At 48.7% G+C, this 12,351-nt stretch overlaps 1 protein-coding gene and 1 long non-coding RNA gene across 4 annotated transcripts in view; one reads left to right on the top strand and one right to left on the bottom strand.

Annotated features, from left to right (window-relative positions):
* Positions 1-12,351, bottom strand: part of LOC308458838 — a 249,791-nt gene that overhangs the window by 68,539 nt on the left and 168,901 nt on the right. The gene's annotated exons all lie outside the window — the stretch shown is intronic.
* Positions 1-12,351, top strand: part of CNTFR (ciliary neurotrophic factor receptor) — a gene marked incomplete at its 3' end in the record, with an annotated part of 431,249 nt that overhangs the window by 283,591 nt on the left and 135,307 nt on the right. For all 3 annotated transcript variants that reach the window (XM_080973618.1, XM_080973619.1, XM_080973620.1), the window contains one exon: positions 9,652-9,882. In XM_080973618.1, coding sequence (XP_080829744.1) covers positions 9,652-9,882 — 231 coding nt within the window. The remainder of the gene's footprint in view (positions 1-9,651; positions 9,883-12,351) is intronic.

Genomic DNA, 12,351 nt, shown 5'->3' with positions numbered 1-12,351 from the left:
TAGTTAAAGCTATGGTTTTCCCAGTAGCGATGTATGGAAGTGAAAGCTGAACCATAAAGAAGGCTGATCGCCAAAGAATGGATGCTTTTGAATTCTGGTGCTGGAGGAGACTCTTGAGAGTCCCATGGACTGCAAGAAGATCAAATCTCTTCATTCTGAAGGAAATCAGCCCTGAGTGCTCACTGGAAGGACAGATCCTGAAGCTGAGGCTCCAAGACTTTGGCCGCCTCATGAGAAGAGAAGACACCCTGGGAAAGACCCTGATGTTGGGAAAGATGGAGGGCACAAGGAGAAGGGGACGACAGAGGACGAGATGGTGGGACAGTGTTCTCGAAGCTATGAACATGAGTTTGACTAAACTGCGGGAGGCAGTGGGAGACAGGAGTGCCTGGCGTGCTCTGGTCCAGGGGGTCACGAAGAGGCGGACACAGCTAAACGACTAAACAACAACAACAAGGTGCTACTGGATTTTTTAATTTTTTTAATTTTTATTTCTACTGCGTCAGACCAACACAGCTACCTACCCGAACCTTTTGGCAATTGTAATCTGGAAGATTGCCAACGTTTCCTTACGAGACCTGCTGTCTTAATTCTAATTCAGAGCAGGGACATTCTGGGTCACAAAGGGGACTCCTAGGGTGCAGGTGGGTGTGCCTCACTCTCTCCCTGCCCCCCCCCCCTTCTCGCTCTGTTTCCAATAGCTGCTGGGCCCTTGCCGATCGCAGGCAACATTCGCCTCCGACAACACCTGCCAGTTAAAAGTCTGCGGTTGTGGAATCTGCAAATTCCGCCTGATCAGCCTTTAGAAGCCAGTCGAGTCAAAAGCCTTTCATCTCCTGCAGGAACAGCACAAGGGAAGTGACAAAGGATATCACAGCAGACGGGAGCAGAGGAATGCCTGATCAAAGAAAACCTTGCCTTGGGAGATGTCTGCCACTGTCTCTTGTCATGTTAGGTTGCGTGCGTGCGTGGGTTTTACCCACCATTATCTCCTTTTAGTTTTTGTTTTGTTTTATCACTGCAAGAAAAATGATCAGCTACATACAAAACGGCAAGCCTTTTCCACAATGGGCTCCGGAAGAGATCCGGGCGTATTTTCTTTTATATTTATTGCAACTAAGATAAGCAGCAACCTGTAACGTGTTTGATCCTGGAGTTTCGAAAAGAAGGGTGCAGTCAAGGAGCACACCAGATTATTTTCTGCATCTGCAGTCTCGGCTTGGACCTTCTCAGTCTGCAAGGCCTGCTGAGATATTTGGGGCGATTCTTTGGATCAGTCCCTGCCATATTTGTTAAATAGGACTAATTTAGCCAGCTAGCCCTGGTGACCATCTAATGTTTATTGGATGGATTTTCTCCTTAAATTGATTTTTGAATCCTGAATTTATTGTTATTCATGTTTTATACAGTGATACCTCAGGTTACAGACGCTTCAGGTTACAGACTCTGCTAACCCAGAAATAGTACCTCGGGTTAAGAACTTTGCTTCAGGGTGAGAACAGAAATTGCGTGGCAGTGGCAGCGGGAAGACCCCATTAGCTAAAGTGGTACCTCAGGTTAAGAACAGTTTCAGGATAAGAACGGACCTCCAGAACGAATTAAGTTCTTAACCTGAGGTACCACTGTATTGTATTTTATGCTGCTTTTCGTTGCATCAATTAAGTGTTTTAAATTTGTTATTAGCCGCCCTGAGCCCGGTTTTTTGAACCGGGAAGGGCGGGGTATCAATAAAAATTTATTATTGTTGTTTATTATTTCCTGGTTATGCCGTGGCTGCTTTGCCGTCCCTGACATCCAGCTGCCAGCCCTCTCCAGGGTGGGGAGGGCTGCCAAGGGAGGTTCTTGGGGCTTGAAATTTGCAGGTTTCACATGGTCCCCCTGCTAGCAACGCCCTGGGATGTTGTTGCTAGGAGTGGCCCTGGCAGGGTCGTTGCTGGAGTGACGGGATCTGCCACCTGGACACTGGAATTGAAGATTGATAGACAATTCACATTCCCCACTCTCCCCATTAGGCAATTGTAGATTTCACAAGAGGGTTGCCTGACTAGGACTTGAACCCCTACGCCGATTTTTAACTACCTTATAATAAGGTTACCAGATTTTTTTCAATGAATCCAGGGACACTTTAAATAAATAAATACTACCCATTCGGGACATTGATGCTGCAGCGATGGCTGTGGCAGAGGGACGGCCGCCACCTTGACCTCAACCACCATGTTTCCCCTTCCTCTGAGGTTTCTATCTCCTTTCTCCATGAGCCTGGGCAGCCCCTGAGTTGTTGGTTCTTCGGTGGTGGTGGTGGGGAAGTGGTGCGTGGTGGGTCAGGCATGGAAGGCGGAGAAGGAGGGCCGAGAGCGGCGGTGGCGGTGAGGCTCAGGCAGCACGATGCCTCCCTTCCCATCAGAGTAGCCCCAATCCCATTCCTACTTGCGTGCAAGCAGAGGGGGCAAGGATCCCTCAGCTGAGAAGGGAGGCTTCCTGTTGCCTAACTGAGAGATCCCTGCCCCCTCCTGCTTGCACGCAAGCTCTGATAGGCAGCAGGAAGCCTCCCTTCCCAGCTTAGTTGCTGGGGTCAGGGAAGGTGGAGGCATCCCAGAAGCTGCATCTTAGAGCCCCTGCACCACCATCATATGCGGACTTCCGAGCACCTCCTGAAGCCAGCCAGAGCCAACTGCTCCGGGCTGCTGAGACTGCCGCCACTGCGTTTCCCGGGTACATTAGATGAAATCCAGGGACATTCCGGGGATGGAATTTATCCAGAGACCTATTTGCAAATCCGGGGACTGTCCCCCGGAAATAGGGTTGTCTGGTAACCCTTCCTTATAACCCCATGGGAGGAGAGAATAAGGGGCAGGCACTCCTGGTCTCGCCTTGAGCCAATCACGAGCTGCTTGGAAATGGCGAAAGAGCATGGGAAGAGTGTCTTTCAGCACAGCATAACCAGAGCTGGCCTCCACGCATCTGGAAACAGTGAATCTAAAAACCGTAGAGTTGCTAGGGATCCCAAGGGTCATCTAGTCCAACCCCCTGCAATGCAGGAATCTCAACTAGACATCCGTGGCAGATGCTTTTCTGTAGGGAAAGAGTCCTGCTTCGCACAACTCGGTGGCAGAGCAGAGGTAACTGTGCGGCCAGAAGGTGTCGGGGGCAGCATCACCAGGCAGGGTAGGGTCACATCTCTGCTTGAAATCCTGGAGAGCAGCTGCCGATCAGCATGGGCAATACTGAGCTAGATGGTCTTCCATGGTCTGTCTCAGGAGAAGGTTTTCTTCCTATTCTGCTAGGCCTTCAGGCGGCTGGTGTGAGTTTGGGTCCCTTCCAATTCTGGGCATCTTGCAAGAGTTAAAATCTAAATCGGCTCCACTTACCTGTGAGGAGGAGTTGTGGTGGACCGCGTGGCCACCACCTCACCTCCGGGGGCGGGGGACAATGTCCCCCGTTGCCTGGGGGATCCCGGATGCGTCAGCGCCAGCTGGCCAATCCGGTGGTTTGGGGGCGTGGCCGGGAACAATTTAAACAGTGGCGCGAACTTAATTTTTAGGTTTTCTTCTTCATTGTCCTTGCTATGGATCTTGGTTGGTCGCCGTTGAGGGGCCTGGCAGGAATTTTTCGACTTGGCAAAATTGGCATGGGGCCATTTGGTTTTTGCCTACCTCGTAGCAATTGTCACAACTTTGCAAGGTTTTGCGGTTAGGCATTGTTTGACCTTAAGATGGGGGAGGGGAAGTGTGGCCATCACCTGCCCCTCCAAGCTTACGGGTATTCCGTTAAAGGAATCTGGGGGTGTGGATCTTGTCCGAAGCCCGGGGTGGGGCTAGGGCCATGACATGACCCCCACGTGAACACCAGGGGGAGCTCGAGTTGGTCTGCGTTGATGGGGCTCCCTCTTCCAGTGGTTTACCCTTACTGGACTCCCTGCGCAGCGGGCAGGAGTCAGATATAGTCGGGTCCATTCAATGCCTAAGCCAATACTGCTCACAGTCTGCAATCAATAAAGTTGTGGTCAAAATTTGCCCAATAACATAAACTTAGTATCTGTGTCCTTGTGCCTTTACGAGGGGGTGGTTGCGGGGTCTCGACATGCAACAGAGGATTCCATTGCCAAACTAGTCAGATAAGTTTCTTTGTGACCTTAGCTGGTCACTTAAATGCCCCCATCAGCACCCCCAAAAAGGTGAGTCAGGTTGCAAGAGCTTCAGCTAAGAGATGGGACCCTTCAGACTGAATAAAACCACATATCCTGAAGACTGTCTTCATTCCAAGGAAATTGAACCCACGCAAGCGCCATAAGTCCCTGTGGTCTCTCACCACTTGGAGATTAAGGTGACGTGCAACACTCTGTTCCTGTACTTTCCTTGGCCTCCCTAGGGGGGATTTCCACCCCAGGCCCAGAGGGGAGGGGGCTTATTTCCCTTGGCATCCTCACATCTTGTTCGTTTTGTAAGCCGCAGGGTTTGGAGCCTGCGCTTTTCATCTGCCTGTCAATCTCTTTGCACACCTGTGACTCTGTAAATACAGCATCCATTATGCATGCAGCAGCAGCAGAAACATGCCAGCGAGATCTAATTAGGCAGCGTGCAGATTATCTGGTGAGTCTTCGCACTCGTACCTTTAGCACCCTCCTGCTCTTCCACAACGTGGGCACTTAGGAACGGCAGTTTTTGGTCATAAATTAAGGCAAGAATGTAATGAGCTGCATTAAGTGGACAGGGAAAAGTTTTGCTGCCTCTCTCCCAACACTCGAACTGAGAGGCATTCCGTGAAGCTGAATGTTGGGAGATTTGGGATGGATAAGAGAAGGCTCTTCTTATTGCATTGCACAGTTAAACCAGGGAACTCCCTGCCATGGGGATGGCCACCAACCTAGACAGCTTTAAAAGAGGATTATTCCATATTTAAAGGGACGCAGGTGGCGCTGTGGGTTAAACCACAGAGCCTAGGGCTTGCCAATCAGAAGATCGGCGGTTCGAATCCCTGTGACGGGGTGAGCTCCCGTTTCTCGGTCCCTGCTCCTGCCAACCTAGCAGTTCGAAAGCATGTCAAAGTGCAAGTAGATAAATAGGTACCACTCCGGCGGGAAGGTAAGCAGCTTTTCCGTGCGCTGGTCTGGTTCGCCAGAAGTGGCTTAGTCATGCTGGCCACATGACCCGGAAGCTGTACGCCGGCTCCCTCGGCCAGTAAAGCGAGATGAGCGCCGCAACCCCAGAGTCGGTCACGACTGGACCTAATGGTCAGGGATCCCTTTACCTTTATTCCATATTTAACTGGAAATGCAAGGGATTTGAACTCAGAACCTTCTGCATCAAAATAAGGTCCTTGATCAGCAGAGTTGTGGTCCCTACCCTGTTAGTTGCCTAAATTCTAAAAAATGGGTGCAAACCATCGTTTCTCCCTTCTGCAGTCTGGTGATCTGGCGAACTTTCAAAATACATACTAAATTTGAGTGTTGATGCTGGTGAAATAGGGGGATGCTTTAGTTGAGATTCCTACATTGCAGGGGGTTGGACTGGATGACCTTTAGGGTCCCTCCCAATTCTATGATTCTATGGAGCACATTGCAATAATTGGCAGGTGCGGAAGGGATCCAGCCCCCCTTTCCTGCATATATCTCTGTGAAGGTGCGGCTGAGGCCCTGAGGTTGCCAAGGTCCTCTAGCAGGAAGGGCTGAGCTCAGGTTGAACTGCACGTCAAGTCAAAAGCCTGTGCCTGTTTGCGCCGGATCTCCCCTTCTGTTGCAGCCGGGCCCTTTCCTCCCATCTCCTGTCTCTTCAGAGCTCCTCTGGAGTGGAAAGGCATTGAGGTTCCCCAGCTGGAGCAAAGAACCGCAAATTGGCAGCAGCTCCAGCAAAGGATACAGATTTATTAGTTGTGCAGATAAACACGCAGAAATCAGGGCAGAGTCAACACAGCTTTCGTCGAGAGAGAGGTCACGCCTCGCCAGTGTGGAGGAATTTGGTTGTGAGTCCCCAAAAGCACACAGAGAAGGGGTTATTCAGAGGTGATAATCTACATACCCGGACATCTGTGCAGTTTCATAGGACCGGGCGGTTGTTGGGTTGCAAAGGAGACAGTGGCTCATCTGGTCTATCCCAAAGCAAACCATCCAGAACCCAAACGACCAGGCTTTAGGTGGGTTTTTTAAATCCAATGATTGCTTTGCTTTCTTATCCAAGCAGCCTTTTTTTTTAAAAAAAGTGCTTAAATGTATGTGCTCCCAGGAATCCTGGCTTCGTGAGTGTCACTTTCAGCCACAAAATCAGGAATGTGCAGAGCTGCCCTGGGAGGAAGAATTCGCACCGTGCAGCGCACCGGTGCAACAGTTCCCAGACACAGGTGGGCAGAACATCTCCTTTGCATGCAGGAGGTCCCAGGTTAATAGGGCTGAGGATGCCCCTTACCTGAGAGCCCTAGAGGCCCACGGCCAGGTGGCGCTGAGCATACTGAGTTAACTGGACCAATGGTCGGACTCTGTATGATGAGTCTTCCTATTTTTCTGTGGCTTAAATGAAAAGCTGTAGATCAGAGTTAGAACATCTGCTTTGCATGCAGAAGGTCGCTCTCCCAGTAGGGCTGGGAATGAGACCCCCTGTCTGAAAGCTGGAGGGCCACTTCCAGTCAGCACAGGTGACACTGAGATAAACGAACCGGTAGTCTGACTTAGTATAAGGAAGCTCGTTCCAGTGGCATCTGCGACTTACTTGGGAATCACTGTTTTTTTTATAAAAAAGGTAAAGGACCCCTGGACAGTTAAGTCCAGTCAACGGTGACAGTGGGGTTGCGGCACTCATCTTGCTTTCACGCTGAGGGAGTCAGCGTTTGTCCACAGACAGCTTTCCGGGTTATGTGGCCAGCAGGACTAAACCGCTACTGGCACACGGAGGACCATGACGAGTGCCAGAGCGCACAGAAACACCGTTTACCTTCCCGCCACAGTGGTACCTATTTATCTACTCACACTGGCATGCTTTCGAACTGCTAGGTTGGCAGGAGCTGGGACAGAGCAACGGGAGTTCACCCCGTCGCAGGGATTTGAACCACCAACCTTCCGATTGGCAAGCCCAAGAGGCTCAGTGGTTTAGACCACAGCACACCCGTTTATAGTCACATACTAGTTTATAGTCAGGCAGGGAATGAGAATGTTTGGCTGCCCCTTCCTCTGGGAGGAAAAACTCAGTTCAGATATGTTATCATCATTATTATTATTAATTATTATTATTATTATTCCACTCTTCATCATAAGATCTCGTGGCAGTTCACATAATGAAATACAGGATAAAAACAAATAAATAAGTAAAACAAAAAAGCAAATTAACAACCCCCCCCCTACAGACACATTTAAAAGGCTGTAGAATATTAATCAGCCCAAGGCCTGCTTGAAGAGGAACGATTTTGCCTGGCACCTAAAAATATATAATGAAGGCGCCAGGCGAGCCTCCTTGGGGAGAGCGTTCCAGAAACAGGGAGCCACTACAGAGAAGGACCATTCTCGTGTTGCTGCCCTCCAGACCTCTCGAGGAGGCAGATGAAGAAGAGTTATGCTTCTGCCTCCACAGTTGGAGGCAGTGATGCTTCTGAATCCCATTTGCAGGAAACTGCCGGCGAGGAGAGAGTTTTTCTGCTCAAATCCCTCTTGCAGGTTTCCCTTTTGGGGCACCTGGTTGGCCACTGTGACGACAGGATGTCGGGCTAGATGGGCCGTCGGCCTGATCCAGCGGGCTCTGCTTATGTTCTTAAGACACACACAAAAATGATCCATTGCATCTTTGAACTTCTCCTGCCCCTCTTGTCAGAGGGGGAAAGTTGATCTTTCCTGGCTGGCCGGCAGCTTGAGCAAAGGAAGCCGCTCAGCTGCCCAGGGTTCTCATTTAGCTAATGTTCTCCATCAGCACCGATGGAGGTTTAATGGGGATTTATTGTCCTTCGGAGTGCATGGTAGTTTGTGCATCTATTCGCCCCGCCGTTCCTGCAGCACCACAGAGGACGTTCCATCATCTCGTACGAAAGAACTCATGACAGCAGAACTAGTATGTGCAGAGTGAGGCGATGGGGTCAGTAGAGTCTCCGCTGGGGCACCCTGGCTTTCAGGCAGGCTCTGGTGTTGTGTTTCCTAGCTGGTAAATATTTCCCCTACTGTTTTTTCAACTCGACTGATGATGCCTCCAAAGGAACGCTTTCCCTCTCTTTACTGCAGACACAACAGGTCTTGTGGCACCTTCAAGACTCGCGTGCTTGTTGTTGACCTGTGCTGCGGTGTGTGGCCTTCTGTACCCAGGAGCGAAAGCTGTCATGTGCGCTGCTGCAGGAGGGGGTCAGCATCGGTCACGAGCAATTTAGCAAGAGTCAGGGCTGTCAGAAAAGGTTTCTCTTAGAGATGCCCATGCAGTCAATCCGGCAGGTCTGATTTCTGATGTGGACGCTGTCGCTCTGCTGGTGACAAAACACACCTTTGGTCCAAATATCTTGCTATCTGAGCCACTGTTCCAGGATAATTATCCATGGTGAGATGTGCAAACTCTTTTGCAGTCCAACAACAGACCGTATTTTCCAGGGACAGACCCAGATTTTCAGAAGCTGTCCCAGTTTCTGATTTGATCCCAGAATATCCCACTTTTCCTTAGGACGTCCCTATTTTCATCGGAGAAATGTTGGAGGGTATGAAGTCATGTAACCCCCAAGCCAAGTAGTTTAGTAACTATACAACCTTTAGAAGACATCTGAAAGCAGACCTTTATAGGGAAGTTTCTTAATGTTTAATGTTTTATTATGATTTTATATATGTTGGTAGCTGTCAGGAGTAACTGGGGCAAGCACAGTTAGATGGGCAAGGTATAAATAATAAAATTGTTGTTGTTGAATAGGACACCTTCTTCTTTGGCGATCCCTCATACCTGAGTAAGACTGTCTTCCATAAACACGGTCTTAACAATGAGTCCGTAAGGGACTGTGGAGGCCAATTCTGGATCCACGCGTCCTTCCACAGTGGGGACAATGTTTTTCGGGCGGGAGTTGATTACAGTGTGGATTTGCCAAGCGTGCCTTCCTCTTAGCACGTTTTTCCCTTGTGTCCTGAGTTTGAGTGTCTTCAAAGCCCATGACACCTTTGGGAAAGGCTGTTCTCCAATTGGAGCACTTGCAGGCAAGTGTTTCCCAATTGTTGGTGTTTATACCACATTTTTAAAAATTTGCCTTGAGACAGTCTTTAGACCTCTTTTGTTGACCACCAGCATTACGCTTTCCATTTTTAAGTTCGGAATAGAGTACTTGCTTTGGAAGACGATAGTCAGGCATCCGCACAACATGACCAGTCCAACGAAGTTGATGATGAAGAATCATTGCTTCAACACTGGTGATCTTTGCTTCTTCCAGTACACTGGTATTAGTTCGCCTGTCTTCCCAAGTGATGTGTAAAAATTTTCAGAGACACCATTGATGGAATCTTTCGAGGAGTTGGAGATGGCATTTATAAGTGGTCCATGTTTCACAAGCAAACAGTAAAGTTGGTAGTACAACAGCTTTGTAAACAATGTAAACAGATGTGGAACAGGTATAAGGTGGCACCTGTAACTAGTGCCAGTTTGCCGATGGAAGTGACTGAGTGGGAAAGGCAATGGGGCAGGTATGAATGAACATCTTCTCTTCTTTGATTCCCAGAATCCCACATTCACTATGCGCAGTTGGGGACCGACGTGACGCTACAGTGTGGGTCTGTGGACAGGGATGCCGCGGTCACTTGGACGGCCAACAGCACCGACCTGGATGCATCCCATCTCAACGGCTCCCGTCTCGTCCTCCGGAACGTGGACCTCTCCCACAGTGGACAGTACTCCTGCTACGAGGGCTCCTCCTGGCATCTCAAGTACCGGGTCAACCTCAAAGTAGGAAGTGAGTAAATGGCGCCGGGAAGTTCGTCCTCTTGCTCCTCTCCACACCCCCTCCCCTTTGCGTTTTGTGCTTATGAAAATGCACCCTTGGGTTTTATTTATCCTTTTTTCATTCTTTTTGGTGTTTCCATCCTCCCTTTCTCTGAAAGAATATGCTCAGGGTGGTAAATAAAATGACAGCAGTGTTTTAAAAAAGCAAGTAAGAAACCAATAGCACAAGGGACTGGGGAAACCCAGCCACATGGGTGAGATGTTGTTGTTGTTGTTGTTGTTGTTGTTGTTACAGTGGAACCTTGGCTTACTTGGGTAACGTAAACTTCGGGTTGCAAAAGCGGCAAACCCGGAAGTATACTTCCAGGTTTCACTGCTTGCGCATGCGCAGAAGCACTTTACACACATGCACAGAAGTGACACCTCCTGTTGCGGAAACCTCAGGATCCGGCCAGAGCTCTGGAACGGATCCTGTCCGCAACCGGAGGTACTACTATATTATTATTATTAAATCAGCAATCATGGCAAGTGTTCACATAAATGCAGCTGCAGTCAGCATTGCAGAAGCTACTTTTTGAAAGTTCACTGGAAGAGGGAATTGCAAATCTGTTGTTGTTTAAGAAAGAGCAAGAAGTCTCTCTTGTTTCCTAGACAATTATTACAGTCATACCTCGGGTTACAGATGCTTCAGGTTGTGAGTTTTCGGGTTGCGCACCATGCCGAACCCGGAAGTACCGGATCGGGTTACTTCCGGGTTTCGGCACTCATGCATTCACAGAAGCTTCTGCGCTTTGCACATGCGCAGAAGCGTCAAATTGTGACCCGCACATGTGTAGGTGCTGCGGGTTGTGGACACTGCAGGTTGCGAACGTGCCTCCCGCACAGATCACGCTCACAACCTGAGCATCCACTGTACTGGGGTTTTTTGCAGCAAGGGGAAGGGCACACTTTTTGCAGCAAGGGTTGAGCAATGGAGTGTTTGCTTAGGGGTGCAAATCCTGGAGGAAATGAAATCTCCCATGCCACGCTCCTCAGCCTTCTTTTCTACCATGCCCACGGATGAGCTCTTGCACCATTGTGTACTTCGCCAGCTGCAAAATCTGCATAATAATACTTGGTGTTAGTTGTGATCCTTTAGTTTGGCTCTTATTTTCTTACCTTTGCTGGGCAGACGAAGCAGTGCTAGGGGGAGATGGCTGGCTAGGTTCCCAAGGACAAGCACAGATACATATCAAAAGTAGAAGTTAGCATGCAACTGCCTGACTCTGATCAGATCTGTGTTGCAAACCTTCTGTGTGGATAAGAATTGGGAGTGCATGAAAGGAGAGAGCAGAGATTCTGTTCTGCAGTGACAGTGGGGAAGATATGGAAATAGGGAAGGGGGTGGAGGCGCAGCGCAGCAACTTATCCGCTCTGGAATTGGTGCCAGGAGGAGTGATCAAGGTTTAGCCTCAGATAGTATTTATCTATTTCAGTATCTGAGCTGTGTCCTGGACAGTTGCTAGCAAGTGCATAGAGCAAGGGTCTCCTCCTGCTGCCCCTATCTTACCGGTGCATAGAATCATAGAATTGTAGAGTTGGAAGGGACCCCCAGAGGTGCTCTAGTCCAACCCCCTGCAATGCAGGAATCTCAGCTAAAGCATCCAAGACAGACGGCCATCCAACCTCTGCTTAGAAACCTCCGAGGAAGGAGAGACCACAACCTTCCATAGGAAGTCTGTTTCGCTGTCAAACAGCCGTCAGAACATTGATTCTGATGTTAAGTCTTGAAACTTGAAGCCATGGGTTCGAGTCCTGCCCTCCGGAGCAGGAGGAAACAAGCTTGTTCCCTCTTCCATGTGGCAGCCCTTGAGATATTTAAAGGTGGCTCTCATATCTCCTCGCAGTCTCCTCTTTTCCTTTTTTTGGTTGGGGGAGGGGAATTATTTTTATTGGTTTTAAAAATGTAAAATTATAACATTCCAAATACATATCCATATATAGCGATTACTCGTGACTCCCCCCCCCCCTCCAGGGGTCTTATTATCAACATTAAAAACTGCATATTATTCCATGATCTACATTTTATATCAATTCATATTATCTATGGTATTTGTTACATTACAAGTGGGATTAAAACCCTCCTAATGTTTCCATCTGCTTGCAGTGGTCGCCTAGATAAATTATAAATTCTCCCCCTTGTTTTTTAAAGTTTTTGTCCTCTTGATTGCTGAGTTCTCCAGTCAGCTTTGCCATCTCAGCAGAGTCCATCCGCTGCGTTTGTCTTCTTTGGGCTAATACCATCCAAGCAGCTCTTGTCCCGTACATAAGTCTTTTCTGATCTTTTGGGACGTCGGTACCTTTATTTCCTAATAAAAATTCTGGTCTTTTAACAAAGGTTATTTAAAAAAAAAAATCCATTTCATTATATATCATCTCCCAGAAAGCTTTTATTACCTTCCACATCCACCACATATGATAAAAGGTACCTTCTTCTTCT

Source organism: Podarcis pityusensis, assembly GCF_964106645.2.
Source record: "Podarcis pityusensis genome assembly, chromosome: 11".
Taxonomy (NCBI): Eukaryota; Metazoa; Chordata; class Lepidosauria; order Squamata; family Lacertidae; genus Podarcis; species Podarcis pityusensis.
The sequence above is the reverse complement of the archived record's forward strand: the minus strand, read 5'-3'. Positions and strand labels throughout refer to the sequence as shown.